This window comes from Heteronotia binoei, chromosome 1 (genome assembly GCF_032191835.1).
Source record: "Heteronotia binoei isolate CCM8104 ecotype False Entrance Well chromosome 1, APGP_CSIRO_Hbin_v1, whole genome shotgun sequence".
NCBI classification, from domain to species: domain Eukaryota; kingdom Metazoa; phylum Chordata; class Lepidosauria; order Squamata; family Gekkonidae; genus Heteronotia; species Heteronotia binoei.
The window spans coordinates 247,942,815-247,967,057 of record NC_083223.1 but is presented as its reverse complement, the minus strand read 5'-3'; the positions used below and the strand labels follow the sequence as shown (position 1 = coordinate 247,967,057).

Sequence of the window (24,243 nt, the reverse complement as noted above, 5' to 3'; positions counted from 1 at the left end):
TGCATGTAAAAAAGAAGAGTTAGGTTTACAGACCACAAGCTTGGTTCCAATATCCCTTTTTAACAGCAGTGTTGCCCCTGCCATGTATCTCCTGCAGTTTGACAGGCAGGAATCATAGAAAATGAAGCTTTTCCTAACAAAGAGATCAAGCTACAAGAAGCATCTCCTACTTCTTCTCATCAAGTCATTGTTATACTCATACTAGGACCTAGGGGACACAGCTTCAAATCCCCACTTTGCCACTGAAGATTGCAGGGTGATTTGGGGACAGCCAACTCTCTCTCAACTTATTATCCAATCTGACTGGGTTCCTGCTATGATGATAAAATGGAGGAGGGGAGAATTGTATTGCATGCTGCTTTGGGACCTACCAGGGAGTGAAGCAGGGTATATAGAAACAAATTCCTCTTTTTCTTGAAGTCCACTTACTTCTCCCCTCTTCAGCACCTTACCAGCTGGACTTGTATCGTATGGCATCAGAAGCAGGCACTAAGTATTCTGGGAATGAGAAGTGGTTTTTTTCCACTCTCATTTCTACAACTGGTTTTAAATATATACAGCCACACCTTTGATGCATTCGCTCAAGAGTGTACATGGTTGTATTCAGTGGGGGCTTGCTCCCAGATAAGTGAGCATAGGATTGCACTGCAGTTCTACAATGTTGCTTTGCAGAATGGCCTAATCGTTTGACACACCAGCTCCACTTTCTACAGGGCCCATAGAAACCACACTGCTTGGATCAGAAGTAGCTGGAATGCAATCCTCTAATTCACCCTTCAGCAAGCCCCTACTGATTAGTACACAAGTCTCTCTTGCAAACTGGGTCCAGAGAGTACGGCAGCAGTGGAAGACCATGAGGCGTCTACAGTTTTAAGACTATGAGAAAATGAATTATAACTTCAAATACATTCACCTAGGCTTGGAGGCACATGAAGCTGCTTGCTACTGAGCCAGAGTATTGCAGCACAATCCTAAAAGCACTTTCCTGGGTGTAAGCCCTATTAAGTAGACCTGAATAGGGCTCTGAGTAGACCTGGTTAAGATTACTCTTGGTCTGCCTAAGTCTTGTCTAATGACCAACAGCAGCATTCCAGGGTCTCAGAGAGCTTTCACATCACCTACTATTTGGGGTAGCCTTTTTTTTTTTAAAGTATTAAGCAGGGTTTAGGTTTATATTTTGTTATTGACCAACACAGCTGCCCACAGCTGGATATGTTGGGGAGGGATTGGCCCTGGAACCTTGCATGGAAAGCAGATGCCCTACTACTGAGCCAGGGCCCACACAACAGGAAGGAGAGCCCCTCCCCCCACTTTTCGGGCTGCACGTGACTGTCATAGCTAGAGGTTGGCAATATTCCTTGTAAGCAGGGCTTTGTTTGTAGAAAAAGCCCAGCAAGAACTCATTTGCATATAAGGCCACACCCCTGACACCACGCTAGCGTTCCTGCTCATAAAAAGCCCTGCTTGTAAGGGCTGCGAAGGACTGTTTCAAGACGGCGGGCTTGCTGCTCTTTGCATCTGTCCCCGTCGCAATGAAAGTGCGGCAGGAAAGCAAGTGGAGGTGGTCTCTTAAACTTAGTCTCGCGCTGCCCCTGCCCGAGTACATTTCCCTCAGCCGCGACCGCGCTGCAGCCCCAAAGAGGCTTCTGGCAGCCGGCCCATTCTTGGCCTCGTTTTCCAGTTACAGCAGAGTGCGGGGTAGGGAGAGAATATGGAGGCTACACCTGCAAAATGGATTGGACGCCCCGGAAGTGTCGGCCGCCTTTAATTCCCAGCTTCACTATGCAAAAGCACGCTCTCTTCGCTCCACACCGGCTGAGCGCCGAGAAATGACGCAGTAGCCAGCGATTGGTGCAAACATCGCTTTCGTCATATCAAAAAGGGTCACATGGTGAAATGGGCGGGGGGGGGTGTGCCTGGGTTGAAATGCAAAAAGTTGAGTGAGGCAATGCACGGGGATGGCTGGTTGAGCTTTGTTCCCACTGTAAGGAAATGAGGCAAGTGTAGAGTTCAATAGCACCTCTAAGACCATCAAAGTTTTATTCAAGATGTGAGCTTTCGTGCGCATCCACACGATACACACAAAAGCTCACATCCTGAATAAAACTTTGTTGGTCTTAAAGCTGCTGTTGGACTCTAACTTCGTCACATTGCTTCAGACTAGGGTTGCCAATCCCCAGGTGGGGGCAGGGGATTCCCCGGTTTGGAGGCCCTCCCCCCGCTTCAGGGTCGTCAGAAAGTGGGGGGAGGGGAGGGAAATGTCTGCTGGGAACTCTGTTATTCCCTATCGAGATTTATTCCCATAGAAAACCATGGATAATTGATCTGGGGCTCTGGGGGGGCTGTTTTTTGTGGTAGAGGCACCAAATTTTCAGTATAGCATCTAGTGCCTCTCCCCAAAATACCCCCCAAGTTTCAAAATGATTGGACCTGGGGGCCCAATTCTATGAGCCCCAAAAGGTGCCCCTATCCTTCATTAATTCCTATGGAAGGGAGGCATTGAAAAGGTGTGCCGTCCCTTTAAATGTGATGGCCAGAACTCCCTTTGGAGTTAAATTATGCTTGTCACAGCCTTGATCTTGGCTCCACCCCCAATGCCTCCTGGCTCCGCCCCCAAAGTCCCCAGATATTTCTTGAATTGGACTTGGCAACCCTACTTCAGACCCACCTGGATTTATCTGCAAGAGGATGGGTTCCAGCAGATTCACTTGAAGGAAGTTGGAGTCCAGTAGCAGCTTTAAAGCCAACTAAGTTTTATTCAGGATGTAAGCTTTTGTGTGCTAAAATTGTCTGATGAAGTCTCCTTTTAGCACACAAAAGCTTAGATCCTGAATAAAACTTTGTTGGTCTTAAAGGTGCTACTGGACTCCAACTTTGTTCTGTTGCTTCAGACCAACAGGGCTGCTCACCAGGATCTATTCACTTGAAGGACTTCACAACCTCATCCTGAGTGACTCCTCTCCTTTGGAGCAGTTTTGCCCTGTCTGAACACAAAGCAGTGTCCAAAAACAAAGTGCAAAGTAAAATAAGGCATGGTAAATAGAGCCCGAAGTCTGCACATAAAATATAAACAGGGTGTGTGGTAGACAGCTGCACTAGCAGGAACAAGTTTTCAAGCAGCACGAAGTTGCTGGGACAACACAGATACAAATGGGCACTCTCTTTAACAGCAAAGATGCCATTTCCCAATATAAACAATCAAGCTGAATGGCTACGTTTAATATAGAACAACATTAGGGTCCAATGGCACCTTTAAGGCCAACAAAGTTTAATTCAAGGTATGAGCTTTCATGTGCAGGTACACTTCCTCAGAGTTTCGTTTGAGGAAGTATGCATGCACATGAAAGCTCATACCTTGAATTAAACTTTGTTGGCCTTAAAGGTGCCATTAGACTCTTTGTTGTATTGTTTCATCTAACACAGCTACCCACCTGGATCTCCTTGGAATATAGTTGATGAGTCCTAAAGAACTCAAAACTTTGCACTATTTGAGGATCCTTTGGAAACAGACCATGTCAGTGAAACAGCCCCCAAGACCTTTGAAGTTTGGCCCATTGGAAACTTCCCTGCCAGAGGGGTCTGGAACAATGTTCCCTCTAAGCTGTGGAGTCTTGTGAGCAAAATTTCTACTTTGTGAGCTACTGACATTAAAGTTGTGAGTGATTTGGCTACTGCATAAATTAGTTTGCTCTGAGGCCATCCTTCCTGAGCTAAGACAAAAATGTGTGAGCTGGAGACTAAAAACAGGTCTGGACGTTATTACGGAATTATAACTCCAGATTACATTCTCCTGGAGAAAATGACAGAGGGTGGACTGTATGGTAGCATATCCTCACTGAGCTATCAAGCCTTTGCCTCCAAATCTTCACAGATTTCCCAACTTGTAGTGGTTAAATGTGTGGACTCTTATCTGGGAGAACCAGGTTTGATTCCCCACTCCTCCACTTGCACCTGCTAGCATGGCCTTGGATCAGCCATAGCTCTGGCAGAGGTTGTCCTTGAAAGGGCAGCTGCTGTGAGAGCCCTCTCAGCCCCACCCACCTCACAGGGTGTCTGTTGTCGGGGAGGAAGGTAAAGGAGATTGTGAGCCGATCTGAGACTCTTCGGAGTGGAGGGCGGGATATAAATCCAATATCTTCATCTTCTTAATCTTAAGAGTTGGCAACTCTGAAAGCCTTTCCCACACGTAAAGTAAGACACATGTGCCTGTATACCCTCCCCCTTTTTCTTGGGTGGGGGGGAGAATGTCAAGCACAAAATGAGCCAAGCCTAGAGTAAATGAGCTGAATGTAGATTAGACCCCAGCCCCAAATCTACCTGGACCCACCAGGATCTTTCCCCCAAAGAGGAGGGAAAGAGACAAAGAGAATCAGCAAATAGCTCCTATAATAAAGCTGCACTGTTTTATCGAAAATTCACACATTTCAAATTTATTGGTCCCTAAAATACTACGGGATTGGAATCTAACTGTTCTGCTGAAGACCAACATGGCTACTCTTTGAAGCTATCCTCTGGTCTGGTCACTGAATGTTACACATTTATACAGTGGTGTCAGACTCTCCATTTACGATTCAAAGATCTGCCTCCCGAAAGAACCCCATTGCCTTTTCTGACTGGCCCAGACACTCTTCCCATTTAGACCCCTTGTGAGTGTTCCATATGACAACAGCTGAGGTAGGCTTAGTTTATGGCACCCTCCCTCCAGCACGGAAGTGAAGGAGAAACACATTCGTGTCCCTCATGAACTTATAAACATTTGAGAATTTTGTTTCCCTGAAGAGGTTCCAGAATTCAACTTGCTGCATTCCACCAGAAAAAAAAGCCCTGTCAACCCACCCCCACCAAAATACAACAGAACTAGGTAGATTTATGGTCATTTTATTTTTATTTAAAAAACAAAACAAAACGAGGGAGACAGCTTAGGTCACAGTGTGTGTAGAAAAATCACTGCATAGTGCACACCGGAGAGGGGTGAGGTGGAATGCCTCTCGGTCTGGAAAAGAACCTCAAGGGTGTTCCCCTGTTGCAGGAAGCACCACCTCACATACCCCATGAGTGGCATCTACATGGCAGGGGATAGCTCAGCGTATCAATGCCTAAACCAGAACCTAGAAGCTTTTAGAAGGAAGGGTGCGAAGAAATCCTCCAGCATTGGGCCAGGAACCAGCTCAGCCCAAAAGGGCAAGCAGAAAAAAGGCAAAAGAATCAAACATGCCTGAAGATCCTGGTACAAGCAGGGCAGTGGAAGATCAGAGCTGGGGGTAGAGCGCTCCTTCTTAGGCCTGTATCACCTCCAGCCTTTCTGTGCTGGCAACAGGCCCTTCCCACCAGGCAGTTCATTTTGGTCTTTGGTGGAGTCAAATGGGCACAAGCCCAACAGAATGGCACCAACCAATAGGCGAGGTGAGAACAGAGCCACGCCCTTGTGCCCCTCGGAGAGGAGTGTAGGCAACCGTCAGTACCGGCCAAGTACGGTGGCCAGCAGTGCCATGCGGATATACATGCCATTCTCTGCCTGCCGGAAGTAGGCTGCCCGGGGGTCTGAATCCACCTCCACGCTGGAAAGAGAGGTCAAGATAAAAGGTCAACAGCCAGATAAGCATCACCTAACTGCCACCCCGCCTCCAAATCTCAGCACAAACAAACATTCAGGGGGTTTTTTGCATTTTTGTAAGCTCTGACAAGATCAAGCTTGCCTGCCTATCCACAAACAAACATTCCAACAGTTTCTATAGCACGTCTAGTTTGCAGGGAAGCTGGTGCAAGAGGAAGAGGGTGACTTGGCTGAGGCCACTCAAGAAACAAAACTGAGCGCTCAGTGAGCAAGATTTCTTGGATCCAGCTTTAACATGAGTTGTAGAGGGACTGCTTAAGTTGGTGGGGTACCAGAAAGCTTCCTTCTGTGCTCTGGCTCCGAAGCAGGAGGGAGAAGACATTTAAGCATTTATAGCCTGCTTTCCTCCCCCTGTGGGAACCCAAAGCAGCTTCCCAACAGCACTCTCCCCTCCTCCATTTTATCCTACCAAGATCCTGCAAGGTAGGTTAGGCTGGGAGACAGAGAGAGAGAGACTAGTCCAAGGTCACCCAGTGAGCTTCCATGGCAGACTGGAGATTAGAACCTGGGTTTCCCTAGCTGTACACTCTAACCACAATGCCATGTTGCTAACCACCAAAGAAGCAGAATTGAGGTTCAGGCTGGGATTTAGATGCACAACATGAGAATGAACTCAGAAACAGAAGCACCAATGGTGTGTGTACGCTACTTTGTTTCCAACTTGATTTGGGAAGCCCACTGATCTGTCCTTACTCCCAAAGAGAGAGGGGGCAAAATCTGGCAGAAGGGACCAGCCACATCCAGTGGCAAACACTAAATTTGGTAGTACAAAGACACTCCTGATGCTACACCTGTTATCTCAACTTCTGACCCACAGCAGCTCACAGGAATCAGAAGCAAATCTTTACCAGTGCCAGAGGAAAGTGAGAATGCTGCTTCAGAGGAGATGCAACCTATCTTTACCATCCTACCTGCATCCCACTAGACAAAATTGTGCAAAACTGCCCCCAATTCTCAGGATCCTGCTGAGAGGGGAACCTATGCCAAGATATGCCCCAGTGATATGCCCCAGTGATCAGTAACTGGGAGGATACAGATTCATACAAAGTTAGGCTATGGGAGCCCAGCCCCACCTGATCTCGTTGACACGAGGCATCGGGTGCATCACCACCATCTTCTTCTTGGCTCTGGTCATGATGTGTGGGGTCAAGATGAACTGTCCAAAACACTGTGGATGGAAAGAGAGAACTTCAGTGAATGCAGATATCTTCCCATCCCAGTAAGTACATACAGACAGAAATTAGGATGGCCCATGTGCTTCATGCAGCCTGCCAGGCTTGTGGTGTTTCAGGATATTCACATCTGAGAACACAGAGCACACCACAGGAGCCTCTGCATGCTTCCAAAGGCTTAATCCATAATTGCTTAGGAAAACACTAATTTCTGAGGGCCGATCATTTCAGGATGCGCCGCTCCCTGAGACAGCCAGTTCTCTGTTTTGAGATTACAAGATAGGAGGGCCTGGCAAGATTTGGTCCATGGGGTCACAAAGAGTCAGATTTGACTGTGCAACTAAACGACGACAACAATTTGGACATATGAGATTTTCCCTTGTCTTCAGTGGAAACTGAATCCGCAGGAGATTGGGTAGGGGTTAATAGCCCCTCCATCTTCCTATTACTGCAAGGAACTCTGCACATGTTCTAAGGAAGCTTTTACAGTCTAGGTGATGTGTGTTTACCTTAATGAATCCAACTGTATTGCTTTTCATCAAACTTTCTGTGCTGCTGTTGTTGCTGTGTGCTTTCCCTGTGTGCTTTTTTGTTTGCCTTTTCCCACCACCTTTTTGAATCCAACCAGCTATTTTCTTTCCCCCCTACTCCATCTTTTATAATAAACTTTTATAAAGACTTTTTTTAAAAAAAACTTCATTTAATACAATTATTTATCTGAATCACTTCCTTGTGTGCTACACTGCAAAGGTCCTACATAGCGGTTATAAGGTATTTTCTAGGGTTTCCACCCTGCCACTTTGTTATTGCGCTAGTACAATACTAGAGAATACATTCTTATCAGATCAGTCTAGATGTTTGGGGCTCTTTAGCTTGGAGAAACGTTGACTGTGGGGTGACAGAGCTTTATAAGGTTATGCATGGGATGGAGAAGGTAGAGAAAGAAGTACTTTTCTCCCTTTCTCACAATATAAGAACTCGTAGACACTCAATGAAATTGCTGAGCAGTTGAGTTAGAAAGGATAAAAGGAAGTACTTCTTCACCCAAAGAGTGATTAACACATGGCATTCACTGCCACAAGAGGTGGGGGCAGCTACAAGCATAGCCAGCTTCAAGAGGGGAATGCATAAACATATAGAGCAGAGGTTCATCAATGGCTATTAGCCACAGCGTATTGATGGAACTCTATCTGGGGCAGAGGGCTTCCAGTGTCCTGGCCCCACTGATGGACCTCCTGATGGCACCTAGGGGGGCGGGTTTTGGCCACTGTATGACACAAAGGGTTGGACTGGATGAGCCATTGGCCTGATCCAGCACGGCTTCTCTTATGTTCTTATGTTCTCAGGAGGTCCTGAGTGGTGGCTGTGTGTTCTCCAGGGAACCCTTGGTCTAAGGGAGTTTCCCAGCAAGGAAAGACACCATTCCCCCCTTTCTACTGTAACAGGGGCCATTTTAACTCACTGCTTCATACTCCTGGATGGAAGAAAAGCGCTCCTTCTGAATGCGGGTCATGTAGAGCACATCGGTATCGGGAAGAGCTTCTTCGATATTCTCAAATTCCTCCTAAGACCAGAAAGGGGGAAAGGAAGCTGTCAACAGTGAGGAAACTAAAAAGCCTGCATGGTGAACTCTCTTGACTCGTTCCTTGTCCTCACCTGCTTGATCCCTTTAGAGGCCACAAAATGGAAGACATCAGATGGCATGCGCAGGTTACGTGGAGTGACGTAGCGCAAGCTGACACGGTACTGGGTCAGCAGGCAGGCCAAAGAGTGGACTGTGCGCCCATGTTTCAGGTCTCCCACCATGGTTATCTGGGGAAGGAGGAAAGGGTGATGAGTACCTGGAGACCAACACCAGCCTCCATTCTGATCCATTTCAGGGAGGGCATGAAATCTCCTGCAGAACGCAGAGCCAAGTTAGGCTGGCCAAGAATACTGTCTCTGAATCCAAACAGCCACTGTAGTCTTACCGTCATGCCATTGACAGTGCCCAATTCCTCACGGATGGTGAAGATGTCTAGCAGAGCTTGTGTTGGATGCTCCCCAACTCCATCGCCTGCATTTATCACAGGTTTGCGGCAGTGCTTGGCAGCCAACTGGGGGGGAGGCAAAGGAGAGACACAGTGAGCCTCATGAGGTGAAACAAAAAGAGGAGGGGGGAAGTCAACCTCTGTCATGGGTTCTACTTCCCTTTTGAATTGCAACCTCCATGGTTATCACAAGCCAGCAACATAGTGCAATATTATTCCCCATTTTGTGTGTGCATGCATGGCATCCCTGACGTTTGACTTTCTGGACACAGAATGACATGTCTTAATAAGAGTTAAAGCAAGTGCCTAATCCTCATGGCTATGAACAATAACTTGAGGAAGGAATATTTTAAAAGGCCTTTGAAACTGAGAGGCAGTGGATGGAGCAGGACCAGAATTCCAGAGTCCAAAGAGCAGTGCAAGCATCCTGACTAGCTCTGTGCCCCTCCTCGCCATTAGCAATGGAAGAACTGTGCAAGTTAGATTACTTGGGTCAATTACACACACATGGCTCAATGGCTGACACAAAGGGTGGACAGCAAGGGCTTTATACAACTAGAGGTCAGAATGAACAAGGAAGTCTTGGCAGGCACCTTGAAAGGCACCACCATAAGGACGATTTGTTTACAAAGCAGATTAGCGCCACAAAATGTAGCTCCCTGGATTACTTCATCAGGAAATCTGATCCCGCCCCCCCCCCCCCCCCGCCACACTCTGTTGACATGATGGTGCAGCCTCTGGTAGATAAATTTTGTTAAAAGTCCAGGAATATCAAACTGGACAGCAAAGCACACCCAGGTACCCCATGGAATTGCCCCAGTCTCACCTCAACTGCACCTGGCTGGGGGTGTCTCAGCACAAGGACATCTGAGTAGCAACTCATGGTTTGGACCGAATCAGCCAGCGACTCTCCTTTCTGGCAGGACGAGGTGGCTTCAGAGAAGGTGAGCACGGAACCACCCAGGCGGTACATGGCCGCGGCAAAGGAACTGCTGGTACGTGTGCTGGCCTCATAGAACATGGAAGCCATCACCTTCCCCTGCAGAAACGTGCAGATTTAATATTTTTATTTCTTTCTCCCACAGAAAGACCAAGAAATATTTCTCAAACCTCACTCAAACTCTGGCCTTCAGCACTCTTCTCACCTTTAGGATGTCAATGTTGCGCTCCTTCTGCACCATCATGCGCAAGTTGTGTGCCACATTGAACAAGTGAGACATCTACAGCAAGGAAAAAAGGAGGGCACTCAGTGATGGGACCTCCTTAGCCAGAATAACCCTCCCTGCCCAGAGATCCCCAAAACCACAGGAGTAGAATGCCAAGTACCTGGTCCTTTGTGAACTGTTTGACTGACATCACATGCTGCCCAATGAGAGGGTGAAGTAGTGGTGAGGTCTGTGGGTGTGGCAGGCTCTGTGGGGAAGCCTGTCTGGGTAAGGGACCAGCCAGGTACAGCGAGCCATCTTGGATCATGGCCAGGTCTGCATGAGGAAAGAACAGCCCCATAAGATGTGGGTGTCACCTGGCCCCACCCCTCCTTCCCCCCCCTCTGCCCATTTCTCTGCTTCTAGCAGATGAGGTGCCTCCATCACACCCTGTGGGCTTCTTTTCAAGCCCTTCACCCAAAATAACTCATAAGAAAGCATCCACATGTGGTGGGCTCGTATTTGAGCTAAAAAATATTGGCAGTCGGTGTAATGAAGGCTGGCTTTGGATCTGACTCCTTTTTAACAGGCTTTTCTGCTTAACTACATACCAAGGGTTCCCAGTAACCTGCGTTGTATTGTTCTACATCTTATTACAGCTGCTAGAATCATACTTGGAAGGCCCTGGAATCAGACTGCTGTTCCAATCATTCATGTATGGGCACTAAAAAGTCTAGAAATACATCAACTGAGACTGATGGGAATGGGAATTAAGTACAATCAACAGAGATGATCTGGAGGCCAATGATGCTTAAGTTAAGTTATCTTGCCAAGTAGGGACATTGCTTTGTCTGTTTTCAGTCTCTCTTCTGCATATACTGTGTGTTTTTGTATAATGATAATATTTAAAATATGCCAAAATCAAAATACTAATACTAGTAAAGGGTAATCATATGTTTTCCAGAAAAATGCCTGGCCAGAAACACACAGCTGAACCGTGGCTGTCCATCAGAGGCCACAAATCAAGGACTCCTTGCCACACAAATCCTACCCACCTTCCCAAGAGGTTACTTTTTCACTTCAGTCCTCTCTCCTTGCTTTTCCTTCCCCAATCCCACCAAGAGCTGAACTCCAAAAGTACCAAATCCCCATAAACCAAACTGGATTAAAACAAGGTACAGAACAATGACTTCTGCCCACATGGCTGGTTTATTCTAATCACAGAACTGGAAGGGAGGGAGAAAGGAAGGAGTTTGGATGGTGCCCAAAACTGGGAGAAGGAGCCAGAAGGAAAACTGACCAGGCTCAGTTGCTTTTTTGACAATTTTTTCTCTGAGGTCTTCAGCTGCAGGAAAAAGACAATAAGAATAACAAAGGTTAAGGGAGAAGAAAGAGAACATCCATCAATTACCACCAACCCTCCCTTCCCAAGATGCTCTTTGCCTGCCACAAACTACCTGCTTCTTTCAAATCTCACCTGGCAGTCCAGGGTCTGAGGCACGGTGGATGCGGGGTGGTAGATGAAAGCGTGCATCTCCCACTGGGCCTGCTCGGCGGGGACTCGATGCTCGGCTGCGCAAGGCTTCTGCTTGCATGGTGGGACGAGGGCGCTCAGGCGTCTGCAAGAAAGGTGTTAGTGGGAAACAAGAAGGGGAAGAGTGCCCACTCCTACCCCTTAACAACTGAATTTGCCCCCTAAAGTGCCTTCCTTCACCACATTGCTCATTCACTTCAATTAAGCTGTTGTGTCACCTCATCAGTGATATTATCCTTGCTGTTGGGAGGGAGGCAAAGGTCTTCCCCACATCCTGAGAGCACAATTTGGGTATGCCACCAGGGCTTACCTTCAAGATCTCCTTGGTTGGAGCTGGATGTGAAACCACTGTGCCTGTTGGCCATTTTCGCACATCCTGCCCATAGCCTGGTGGTACAAGGACCTGCAAGACACAAAAATGATCACAGAGAGGGCAACTCTATCCATCTGTCTGGTGCCACAACCTGCTTCTAGAACCTTAGGAAGTGGCATCAGTTCCTTTCTGGAGAGCTAAGCTATTCTCCCTCCATCCCCTTCTTCAGCATCTCTTTTCTCACCTGCCCATCAATGTAGGCCACCTCTCCACGCAGGATAACACGCCGGACAGTCCCCTTGACCCGCATCCCTTCAAATGGTGTCCACCGGGATTTGCTGAAAGTTGTGTAGGTAGGCACCAGCCATTCCTGCTCCAGATCCACCTGCCAGGAGGAACAGTTTAATTAAGAACTGCAGACACTGGTAAGGACACCTGGGCAAGTGTGGGCTATGAGAACTCCACTGAGGAGATAGAGCAACTGCAGAGTATAGCGATGCCCTATGGCATGTGGCCTTATGGCAGGAGGGTCTTCTAGATGTTCAGGCAATAACAAGAGTGCAAGGGAAGGAAGCCAGCTATGCTGTAGCTGATGTAAGATCACTCCTGATGTAACATTTCCAAGTCTTTCCTGCTCTTTCTGTCAGAGTTCCATAAGGCAGCTCCCCAGTATAGGGCTCAGGTCTACCTAGGCCATATGCCTCAATGTAAGCCTCAGGTCTACACAGGCCATATACCTTAATGTAGGTCTCAGGCCTACACAGGCCATATACCTCAATGTAGGCCTCAGGCCTACACAGGCCAGATACCTCAAAGTAGGTCTCAGGCCTACTCAGGCCATGTACCTCAATGTAAGTGTCCTCCTGAACAGGCAATCCAAAGATGCGTCGGGGGTTCTCATAGAGGCGCTTGACAATATCTTCCACAGTGAGGCGTCCCTCAGACACAGCTGTCAACAGGAGCGGCAGCATTGTCTCCAGTCCTGGGAAGCCAGGAGGAGGGTCCTTCCCAAGCTTCTCCTCCAGTGTGTGTGGAGCTAGAAGGGCGAAGAGACACATGGCAGAGAAGAAGCCCTCATTACAGCTCCTCTTCCCCGTCCCCCCCACTTTGCTACAGGCACTGGGCGTGATAGGCCCTTTGTGCCACACTCCACCCCTGGACACACGCATACACAAACACAATATAACCCCACAACATGAAAGGCCCAGCAAATCACTAGTGCCCACTGAAGCCCAAAGAGGACAGAAAGACATCCCAACTGCTCTTTGACCCTGGCCCAGCCCCACATGTTACCATGGTCTGTGGCAAAACAGTCAATGGTGTCCAGGTTGTCCCAGAGTGCTTCCATGTCCTCACGAGTGCCCAGCATAGGTCGTACCTGACCTCGGCCTTCCCCAATGCGCCCCAGGTCTTCCTGGCACAGGAAGAGGTGGTGAGGTGCCACCTCACATGTCACCTCAATGCCCTTTTGCTTTGCTGCCTTTATGATCAAGATCTATAGAAGAAAAAACAAAACAGATAGAGATCCACATAAAGACTTGCTGTTCTTCTGTGCATGTTAAACACACATACAGGATCAACCTTGATCCTGTCTTTTGGTATTTTTGTTTTGAATCATTTCTGTAGAGTTTTCTCTCAAGTAAATGAAGTAAAAATAAACAGAAAAACAAATAAAATGCACTGCAGGTGATGCTCCCTCTAAGCTGTAGAGTTTTGTGAGAAAAAATTTTTGTGAGCTACTTTAGTGTGCTCTGGGGCCATCCTTCCTATGGCAAAAATGTGTGAGCCAGAGGATAAAATACTGTGAGCTAGCTCACACTAACTCAGCTTAGAGAGAACACTGATTGCAAGCCTGATCTAAGAATATAAGAGAAGCCATGTTGGATCAGGCCAGTGACCCATCCAGTCCAATACTCTGTCACACAGTGGCCAAAAAGAAACCAGGTGCCATTCACATGTCAGGAAGTCCTATTCATCTTGTATAGGTGGAGGAATAGAGAAAGCACATTGGACAAGATTCACACATACATGAATCTACCTTATACTGAGTCAGACCACTGACCTATCATAGTTGTCTGTTATGACTACCAACAACTCTCCAGGGCAGGGGTCTTTCACGTCATCTGCTACCTGATTCTGTTAACCGGAGATGCTGGAGACTGAACCTGAGACCTCCTTCATGCAAAGAAAATGCTGTGCCCCTGAAACGCAGCCACTGACCAAGCAGGAAGGGAGGATTCTTTGCAAGGCTGGTCACTGGGATTTCAAGACAAGAATTTCCCCTTCCCTGCCACACAAGATCAAGGACTCTTCAAACTTTTTAAAAAAAATCCCTCCCTACCCACACCAAAGTAACTCACCTCCTCCTTGCGGGCCACATGGCAGATATGGACAGGGCGTTGGTACAGCTGAGCTACCATCAGGATGGCAGCCACTGTTTGTTTCTCAGCATGTGCCACAATCGGAAGGTGTTTGGGCCATTTTTCAAAATGCTGGAAAGGTTGGGAAGAAGTAGAGAAAAGCAGAAATAGAGGCCAAATATAGATTAATGTCAGTGGAGGGAGGCCAGAAGAAGAGAAGGGACCATAGGAGACATAGAGGTGACACTGGCTGAAACAAACTTAAGGTTGTCACGTTGGCCTTCCCTCTCCAGCTGCCCTCATGGATGGGCACACAGTCCAGTGGGGCACTGAAGGCCCCACATCAGGATTTGGGAACAAGGGAAAGGGGCAAAACAAAGCCCACACCAGTACACGTCATCCCTTCCTCTCTTTGCCAAAGACCAACCTCCATCCACAAAGAAACGTTATCCATCTTGAGGTCAGAGAAGGTGTCATTCAGATACATCTTGAGGCCAGCAGCAAGCCCAGCCACAGGCCCCAGAGAGCTGGCGTTGTCGGAAGAGGCTCCCACGTACAGGGCGAAATCACAGCGGGCCCCTGCCTCTGCCAACTGGGGAAAGAAACACAGCGGGATATCAAACTCAAAAGTAAATCTGCTTCCTTTTTCACCACACTACTTTTATCCCACTCAGAATGGATGAAGACTCCCAAGATGGCTCTGACACTCCAGAAAAGTACTGCTCCCTCACAGCCAGCTCCCAGCTCATCCCGTTTTGTAAAAACCTAACTTAGGTTTACAAGGACATGACAGGCACCTCCAAATAGTAAGCATATCTTTAATTGAGACTGAGTCAGAATCATAGAATAACAGAATTGGAAGAGACCTCCAGGGTCATCTAGTCCAATCCATTGTGCTTGCATCATTGGACACTCTTGCGCCTAAACTGATATAACCAAAGCCCAACCCCCCAGACACAACACCACCCCTGCTGTTCTCAGCATTGATTCTCTTCAGTAAAATAGCCCTCTTTCAAATTATTTATACATGCTCTGCTTTCCTCCAATTAGGCACTCTGAGCCGCTTACATCATCATCATAATCATTATTATCATTTATTATATTTGATGAATCGCCCTATCTTGGCCAGCGCCAGGCTCAGGGCCATGCACAACAATAAAATCAGTTACATTTATTTATTTATATATAAGACTGTCATGTTGGCCTTCCCTCTCCAGCTGCCCCCATGAATGGGCAAGCAGTCCAGTGGGGCACTGAAGGCCCCACATCAAGATTTGGGAACAAGGGAAAGGGGCAAAACAAAGCCCACACCAGTACACGTCATCCCTTCCTCTCTTTGCCAAAGACCAACCTCCATCCACAAAGAAACGTTATCCATCTTGAGGTCAGAGAAGGTGTCATTCAGATACATCTTGAGGCCAGCAGCAAACCCAGCCACAGGCCCCAGAGAGCTGGCGTTGTAAAAATTACAAACCCTGATGGCGTCTTTAAAGTGCTCTTATTCAGTTATTGGATCACATCAGGGGTGGGGGGATCCCCCCAAGAGGGGATGGAGAGGAAAAGGTGCCAGGATGTTGCTGTCCTCATGCAAAGGCTTGGCGGAACATCTCTGCCTTACAGCCCTGCGAAACTGTAAAAGATCCCACAGGGCCCTGATGTCTTCTGGCAGAGCATTCCACCAGGTTGGGGCCAGGACTGAGAAAGCCCTAGCCCTTGTTGAGGACAGCTGGACCTCTTTTGGGCCAGGGATCACCAGCAGATTTCGACTACTGGACCGCAATGCCCTTCCAGGGACATAGTGCAGGAGGCGGTCCCGTAGATACATCAGTCCCAGACCGCTCAAGGTCTAAAAGGTCATAACCGAAACCTTGAATCTGACCCAGTACTCAACTGGCAACCAGTGTAGCTGGCGTAGCACAGGTAGAATATGTGCCATCCATGGCGTTCTTGTCAGGACTCACGCTGCCGCATTCTGAACCCGTTGGAGCTTCCGGATCAGACTGAAGGGTAGGCCAGCATAGAGCGAGTTACAGTAGTCTAGTCTAGTCTGGAGGTGACCATTGCATGGATTACTGTGGCTAGGCTCCAGCAAGACAGGAGGGGAGCCAGCTGCTGGGCTTGACGGAGATGAAAAAATGCCACCTTGGCAATATGTGTGACCTGGGCCTCCATTGAAAGCGAGATATCCAGTGTCACTCCTAAGCTCTTGATGGTATTCTCCCCACCGCCTCCATTTTATACTTTCAACCCTCACCTTATGAAGCAGGTTAAGCTGAAAGAGAAACAGTCCCAAAGTCACCCAATCAACTTCCATGGGAGAGTGGAGATTCAAACCTGGGTCTCCCAGATCCTAGTTTAACACTTCACCATGCATGGATTTTAGGGGGAGGTATTTGTGAGTTTCCTGCATTGTGCAGGGGTTTGGACTAGAAGACCCTGGAGGTCCCTTCCAACTCTATGATTCTATGACTTTGCATTTTGATCTAGCAGCTTTACACCACCCTAAACCTCTGCCTAATTCAGACCAAGGGCTTTCTTCATACGTGCCCATTCTCCAATGGCTACGATGTGCATGCCCTCTGTTCTGCTATGATCCACTGCCCTGTCTCCCTTCATAAGCCTGGTCCACAATTACCTTCTGCACCAGGGCAAAGGATCCAGCATCAGTGATAGCAGGGGTGGTGTTGGGCATGGCACACACCATGGTGATGCCTCCAGCCAGGGCAGCAGCTGTGCCAGAGCCAAAGTCCTCTTTGTGGGAAGCCCCTGGCTCACGCAAATGTACATGGACGTCAATCAGTCCTGGAATAGGAAAGCAACCATTACTAAAGGTTGGGGGAAGGGAATCATCCTCCCTTCCTATTACTTCTGTGCTCCACTGTGGCAGGTGTAGAACTATAGGAAAAAAGGCACTCTTTTATAGATTTTATATAGATTTTTTAAAGGCAGACTCTTAAGGCATTTAAGAGTAAACCTCAAATGTCACATTCACACATCATGTAACCCAAGTACATTTTCTTTTACTTCATTTATACTCCCCTTTTCTCCCCCAGTGGGGGATCCTTACACATTCTCCCTCTCCCCAATTTATCCTCACAACAACCCTGTGAGGCAGAAGAGGAGTTGTTTTTATATCCCACTTTTCTCTACCCTAAGGAGTCTCAAAGTGGCTTACAATCACCTTCCCTTTCTCCCCCCAAAACAGCCACCTTGTCAGGCACTTGGGGCTGAAAGAGTTCTGAGAGAACTGTGACTGGCCCAAAGTCATCCAGCAGCCTTCATGTGGAGGAAGAATGGGGAATCAAACCCTGTTCTCCCGGGTAGAGAAGCTGAGAGCCAGTGACTAGCCCAGCAAGCTTCCACAGCAGAGTGAGGATTCAAACCTGGGTCCATGATGCTCGTAATGTAATTCTGGCTCCCATGTTTATACATATTATGTAGGCACTGTACAGCACACTTGTCAGGGAGCCAGTAGCATGGCTTCCTTTTAAGTGGATAGGCTGTGATAACCTTGGTTTGATCTGTACAGTATACGTGCACAAAAGCTTTCAGAAAACCAGGTCTTTTCCAATGGGAACTGAGTCTCATGCCCCTGAAGCAGAATTAAGCTTTTCTAAAGGAGTACAACAAACCAAATGATTTTGCAGCCAGAACCACTGTGCTGTTGCTATTTGTTTTGTTAATAACTAAAAAAAACTTGGATACTATGAGGAGCACCTGGTGTTCTGAGGAACATTAAGGGGGGTCAGACTATATTGTCTCTGGATAGCTCTCCTCAATGAAGCTCGACTTGTTCTTTGGCAACAGGTGTAGACTCCAAATGCTCAAAGAACAAAAGCCCATCAGTTGTAAACCCTGAGGAACTGAGGAAAGGTTGGCAGAAGCCCAAAGAGGCAGCTATTCAGAACACCAGGAGAAAAGTTCCAGGAGGGAATGTGCAGCCCAGGTGGTGAAGGAATGACCCACCCCACATCTGCTGCAGGGCCGCGGAGTCCACTCTGAGCCCACAAATGGTACTGGTCAGTTTCCATCTCACAGGACTCTGAACACAGCTTGAGGTGCTCCAGTACCATGACTTGGAAGATGCTGGACATGGTGCCTTGGAAAAGGACACTCATCCACTCTCCACACAAAAGTTCCAGGCCACCCCAACTCTGGACCTACCTGGCAAACGAATGAGCTTCTGCGAGGTCATGCAATCCACATGCATCTTCAGTGGAGGCGGGCCCCCAATCTGGCCCAATGCCTGTGCAGAATGGAGAAAGGATTCAAATCTCACAGGCAGAACCACATGTCATGTGAAGTTGCCTTATACCAACCTTTCATCTGAGGTCAGTATTGTGTCCTGTTACTGGCAGCCAATCTCCAAAGTTTCAGGCTCTTTCATATCACCTTACCTGATCCCTTTAACTAGAGATGTCAGAGATTGAGCCTGGGACCTTCCACATGCTAAGCTGATGGCCTACCACTACGCCAAGGCCCACTTGCCTAAGAAGTCCAGGCTGAGCAAAGGAGACCCTTTATAGTCCCTTTTCTCCCTCCTCTCCTTTGGTTATCTCCCCTACCTCAACAAAGAGCTTGGTGCACTTGATATCAATGATGAGGGGCACAGAGTAGTCGACAGCCAAGCGTCGGGTGCGGTATCCCTTGGTGACGAAGGAGGAGAGGCGGCGCCCGCCTGAGTTGCGCATGGACAGGTTGATCACCAAGTCAAAGTGATTCTCAGCCAAGTAGTCCAAAATGCTGCGCTGCTGTGTGTCTTTGCCAGGTATCTCATTGCCCTCAGCCTCCTCAAAGTGCCAGTCCACAGCCTTCACCTACCCCAAGAGAAAAGTTCAGGAAAAAAGTTACACCCAGCACACTGGGTTTCTTAGAACCCGTCCTTTGTGATAAAGAAGGGCTAGCTTGAGGAAAAGACTGTAGCTTCTTGAAGCCTCAATTTCTGAAGGAAACCAGTAAAAGATCTGTGGATTCTGAGGGGGAATCCTGAGGTAAAAGGGAGGCCAATATTCACTTCAAATATATAAGCTTGAGCACTAACTGCTCTCTACACTCCTAAATTATCACCTGTAACCTTATAAATGAATAGGCCCAGCAAGACCATGCTATATCTGTAAATAGTTTTTATCCTCTTTTCTAAATCACATTATTCCCTGTCCCTGGGATTAAATAAAAGTTACTGTCCTTTTCGCGTTTCCCACATAGGTGCTGAACTTTTTACATTCAGAAATGTGATAACAAAAGTGCAATAAGAAATCCTTGAATAAATGAAGTCACATTCTCACAGCTGTCCTGCCACTGCCTCTTCCTTTCCAAAACAAAGACTGACAAAAAGCAGCCACGATATCTGACATGAACTCCCCTAAACTTCACGGCACAAACAGAGACACTACCGAAGCCTCCCTAGTGCAAGACTCTACCTGCCCATCTATACTCACCTTGATGCCATGCTCTGTATAGAAGTCAGCAGTGCCCAGGCTGGCATACAGGTTGTAGCCCAGACTCTCCAAGGTGCGCACTGTAGGAAGGAGCTCACTCTTGTTCTGAAAGAGATGCCAAGAGGAAAGATATGGGACACCCCCTTCCATGTCAGAGGTGCACTTACTTTCAGTGAATCCACTGCTGGGCACTCCTGATCCTAAGTTACCCCCCCCCCCTCTGTGAGAGTGGAGCTCCCTTCTTCCATCCCTTAAGATCTTCTCATGACCCTTCATCTCACCTCACCCCATCCTGTCCTCAAACTCGGGTCCCTTTCACACTTACTCTTTGGCTTCGGGAGGGAGGGAGGGAGGGAGGGAGGACTTTTTACATTCAGAAATGTGATAAGAAAAGTGCAATAAGAAATTCTTGAATAAATGAAGTCACATTCTCACAGTTGTCCTGCCACTGCCTCTTCCTTTCAAGGAAGGAAGGAAGGAAGGAAGGAAGGAAGGCAGGAAGGAAGGCAGGCAGGAAGGAAGGAAGGAAGGAAGGAAGGAAGGAAGGAAGGAAGGAAGGAAGGAAGGAAGGAAGGAAGGAAGGGAGGGACTGACTTTTGGAAAACCCAGATTAAAACTTCATTAAGTGCAGAAGGACAGTGTTTTATCCTTAAGGTGTGTGATGCCTTCGGATGACAAAAGGGGTTCTAAAGCCCATACAAAATGGACCAAGTCTCCTCTTCAGTTTCCCATAAATTTTCAAGGCTTGTTTAAATTTCAAGTGTTTTCTCTCAGGCATATGCAATCTAAGTCAATTTGTGACACCTTTATAAAGTAATGTGCTTTAAAATATGATGCCATGGAATCCTCACTCTGATCAATGGGTGGAGAAGCTGCAAGCAGAGTGATATGAAATGCTGGGAGATTTTTTAAAAAGGGCAACTGAGAAACCTCTGGAAAAGGAGTGGAAGAAAAAGCGGAAGGAAGAAGATGAGACAGGACACAAGCATTGGAAGGAGCACTAGCCAGCCAAGAGATAAAATGGAACATTCAACGGAAGTCATTGCAAAGAGTAACATGTGACATTCAGTCACAACTGACTTATGGTAACCCTGTAGGGTTTTCAAGGCAAGAGACTAACAAAGGTGACTTTTGCCATGGCCTGCCTTTCTGTAGCAATCCCTGTAGCAACCCCAGAACCCCAGAATTGGTCTCTCATCTAAGGGCCAATTCTGCTTAGTTTCTGAGATCTGATGTGATTGGGCTAGCCTGGGCCATCTAGATTAGGCCAGCTTTTCTATTATGGCCTCATAAGCAATAACCCGCCCTACTGATGGAATGCCCTGAGCCTGCTTGCAGGAAGATCAGGATATAAGTTGAATTTTACATACATACATACATATACATATATATATATATATATATATATATATATATATATATATATATATACACACACACACACACACACACACACACACATTTGTGGAGAAAAGAAAAACTGGTAAAGTTTCAAAGGTGTATATTTAATCATTAAACAATAGGGAGTCTGATGGAAGTACCTTTAAGACATCAGCACCTGTGGGTTCCACATATAGCCAAAGTGGCTCTTCTTCCTTTTTCTACTCACCTTGTAGCTACCAATAGTCAGCAGGATGTTCTTCTTTGGAGTCTTGAAGCCGGTGCTCAGCATGGCTTTGAGGTAGGCCTCACAACGGTTCTCGCCAAAGCAAGCCACCTCGCCTGTGCTGGTCATCTCCACACCCAACACAACATCAGCACCCGCCAGGCGTGAGAATGAGAACTGGGGAACCTGAATGGGAAGGCAGAGATAAGTAGGTGAGCGTTTTAAGCAGCAAGACGTTTCCAGGAAGAGGAAATGATAGATCTTGTTGCCTTCTGGCAGATTACCACCAGTACCACCACCACCCACACCTTGGCCACTCACCTTGACTCCAACAATGCCGGTGCCTGTCATAAGTCCAACGGGCTCCACCTCCTCTCCTACGATCACTTGTGTGGCAAGAGCCACTAGGTCAACACCCAGAGTCTTAGAAACAAAGGGGAAGGATCGGGATACCCGCACGTTGCACTCTATCACCTTCAGCTGGTCATGCTGGAAAGCAAAGAACACAGTTGTCTAATCACCTCCAAAACTGTCCGGTGCCCTCTTTGATGTTACTGACTGAGAAAACACAGAAGATTCCCTATCAAGGTCAGAGGCCAACTACCAACATTGAAAATGAAGCATAAGAACATAAGAGAAGCCATGTTGGATCAGGCCAATGGCCCATCCAGTCCAACACTCTGTATTACACAGTGGCCAAAAAACCCAGGTGCCATCAGGAGGTCCATCAGTGGGGCCGGGACACTAGAAGCCCTCCCACTACTGCCCCCCACAAGCACCAAGAATACAGAGCATCACTGCCCCAGACAGAGAATTCCATTAGCACTTTTACTATCCTTTATACAAATAAACACTGTGAGGTGGTTCACGATTCCTGCCATTTCATCAGTAGACTACTGGGACAGCCACACAGATGGCGTCCAAGGCCAACCAGCAAGCCTGTAACTGAACAGAGATTCAAACCCACATCCATATCTGCCTCCTACTTTCTTGCCCCATTCCAGTTACCTTGGCGATGAGCTGCAGATTGAAGGGCCCCGTAACTTGTAGCTCCTGCCCAATGGCATGCACGATGGCCTTGATCCGCTCCAGAGTCTTAGGTGTGATGTCCTGGGGTGGGGTCACCAGTGTGGCATCTCCCGAGTGCACGCCTGCATTTTCTACATGCTCAGAGATGGCAATGGCCACCACCACCCCGTCACAGGCTACAGCATCAACATCAATCTCCTGTTGAGAAAAAGGAACAGAAGCATCAACACACTGCAGAACTCACAGACCCTTCCACTATTAGACTCCAGCATCCATGTTAAATAGGGGCAGGTGATAGTGGTGCAGGGATTGATCAGAACCATCCAAGCACCCAACTTCACTGGATCTGTTTACAAAGCATGAACCACATACTCTGCAAATCAGCAATCATCTCTGAGGGAGTTAAGGCGGGAACAGAATCCCCACCTGTCCTTTGAAGCATTTGCCTTCCCACAATACATGAACATGACCACTTGGCCCCACCATTCCTCCACGTAACACACCACATCCCATCCCCCTCTACCCCTTGTCCCTCAGAGAGAGGGTTTTAAAACAAAAGCTTTCTAAGGGCTTGTTCCCTGTAAGATACAAAGCCAGTTTGCTGTAGTAGTTAAGTGCATGTAGTAGTTAAGTGCATCTGAGAGAACCAGGTTTGAGTACCCTCTCCTCCACATGCATCTGCTGGAGTGACCTTGGGTCAGCCACAACTCTGCCAGAGCTGTTCTCTCAAGAACAGTTTCTGTCAGAGCTCTCAGCCCCACCTACCTCACAGGATGTCTGTTGTGGGGAGGGGAAGGGGAAGGAGATTGTAAGCTGCTCTGAGACTCCTTTGGGTAGCAAAAGACAGGGTGTAAATCCAATCTCCTCTTCTTCTACAGTCAAATCCTGAGAGAGGGCATGTGTTGGTAAGCCCCAAATGCTCCTTGGCAAGCTGTTAGGACCAATACTTCAGGATGCACATGGCTTATCGATCCCTCTCCTCACTTTCCATGTCACTAAACTCTGGGTTCTCTCACTTCTCTTCAGATGCCACTTTGGAGCCTTTGCAAGATTCTAAGTGGCAGCCCCTCAAGAAAGATGATTAGCCTTCCAGCATCTATCTGACACCTTATTGTTCATTTTTGCCAGTTTTTTGGGTGTCATATACCATCTGTACATCATTTTAAAACAATTTTCTTTAATATTATAACACGTTGATATCTTCATAGAGTTCTTCCATAAGCATTCATTCCCATGATTCCATTTGTATTTCTTTATTTATATTAATTGCCCACTTTATCATTTGTGATTTTACTGCTTCATCTTTTGTAGACCATTTCAATAGTAATTTATATATTCTTGAAAAAACATGAGGGTTCTTTCTACCATATGTGGTGGACGTGTGAAAAAGCAAAACAGTTTTGGCAAATGATTCAACAAGAGATTTCAAAAATTTTGGGATATGAGTTCAATAAAATTCCAGAAACTTTTTTATTGGGATTACAAATGGAAAAATTTTCCAAAACAAGACAGAACAATAATTTGGTACTTACTTTCAGCTGCTAGGACATTGTATGCGCAGTTGTGGAAGCAAGAGAAATTACCAGAAAAATGGGACTGGATTTTAAAAGTTATGTCCTGCAGTAAAATGGATAAACTTACAAGAATTTTAAAAGACTATGAGTTGGAGAGATTTAAAATGGAGTGAGAGAAGTTCAGAAGATATGTGGAAAAAGAATGGAAAATAAAAGGACATTGAGGGGAGGGACGGTGGCTCAGTGGTAGAGCATCTGCTTGGTAAGCAGAAGGTCCCAGGTTCAATCCCTGGCATCTCCAAAAAGGATCCAGGCAAGTAGGCGTGAAAATCCTCAGCTTGAGACCCTGGAGAGCCGCTGCCAGTCTGAGAAGACAATACTGACTTTGATGGACCAAGGGTCTGATTCAGTATAAGGCAGCTTCATATGTTCATGGGTGATTTTTGATAGTAATTGAATAATGAAAATGGACTAAACTGAGTTGGTTT

The 24,243-nt window shown here is 47.2% G+C and overlaps 1 protein-coding gene across 1 annotated transcript in view; it reads right to left on the bottom strand.

Moving 5' to 3' along the window:
* Window positions 1-4,866: 4,866 nt before the first annotated feature.
* The window catches only part of CAD (carbamoyl-phosphate synthetase 2, aspartate transcarbamylase, and dihydroorotase), a 60,157-nt gene continuing 40,780 nt past the window's right edge, over window positions 4,867-24,243 (bottom strand). Inside the window, exons 22-44 of the mRNA XM_060251181.1 lie at window positions 22,221-22,439; window positions 21,534-21,701; window positions 21,216-21,398; window positions 19,607-19,711; window positions 18,734-18,985; window positions 18,333-18,414; window positions 16,804-16,970; window positions 14,596-14,760; window positions 14,169-14,300; window positions 13,102-13,303; window positions 12,654-12,844; window positions 12,053-12,193; window positions 11,806-11,898; window positions 11,439-11,580; window positions 11,262-11,306; window positions 10,143-10,297; window positions 9,962-10,036; window positions 9,643-9,855; window positions 8,757-8,882; window positions 8,443-8,598; window positions 8,249-8,350; window positions 6,688-6,782; window positions 4,867-5,558 (exon numbers count right to left, since the gene is read on the bottom strand). Coding sequence (XP_060107164.1) covers window positions 5,456-5,558; window positions 6,688-6,782; window positions 8,249-8,350; window positions 8,443-8,598; window positions 8,757-8,882; window positions 9,643-9,855; window positions 9,962-10,036; window positions 10,143-10,297; window positions 11,262-11,306; window positions 11,439-11,580; window positions 11,806-11,898; window positions 12,053-12,193; window positions 12,654-12,844; window positions 13,102-13,303; window positions 14,169-14,300; window positions 14,596-14,760; window positions 16,804-16,970; window positions 18,333-18,414; window positions 18,734-18,985; window positions 19,607-19,711; window positions 21,216-21,398; window positions 21,534-21,701; window positions 22,221-22,439 — 3,312 coding nt within the window. The 3' untranslated portion in view covers window positions 4,867-5,455. The remainder of the gene's footprint in view (window positions 5,559-6,687; window positions 6,783-8,248; window positions 8,351-8,442; window positions 8,599-8,756; window positions 8,883-9,642; window positions 9,856-9,961; window positions 10,037-10,142; window positions 10,298-11,261; window positions 11,307-11,438; window positions 11,581-11,805; window positions 11,899-12,052; window positions 12,194-12,653; window positions 12,845-13,101; window positions 13,304-14,168; window positions 14,301-14,595; window positions 14,761-16,803; window positions 16,971-18,332; window positions 18,415-18,733; window positions 18,986-19,606; window positions 19,712-21,215; window positions 21,399-21,533; window positions 21,702-22,220; window positions 22,440-24,243) is intronic.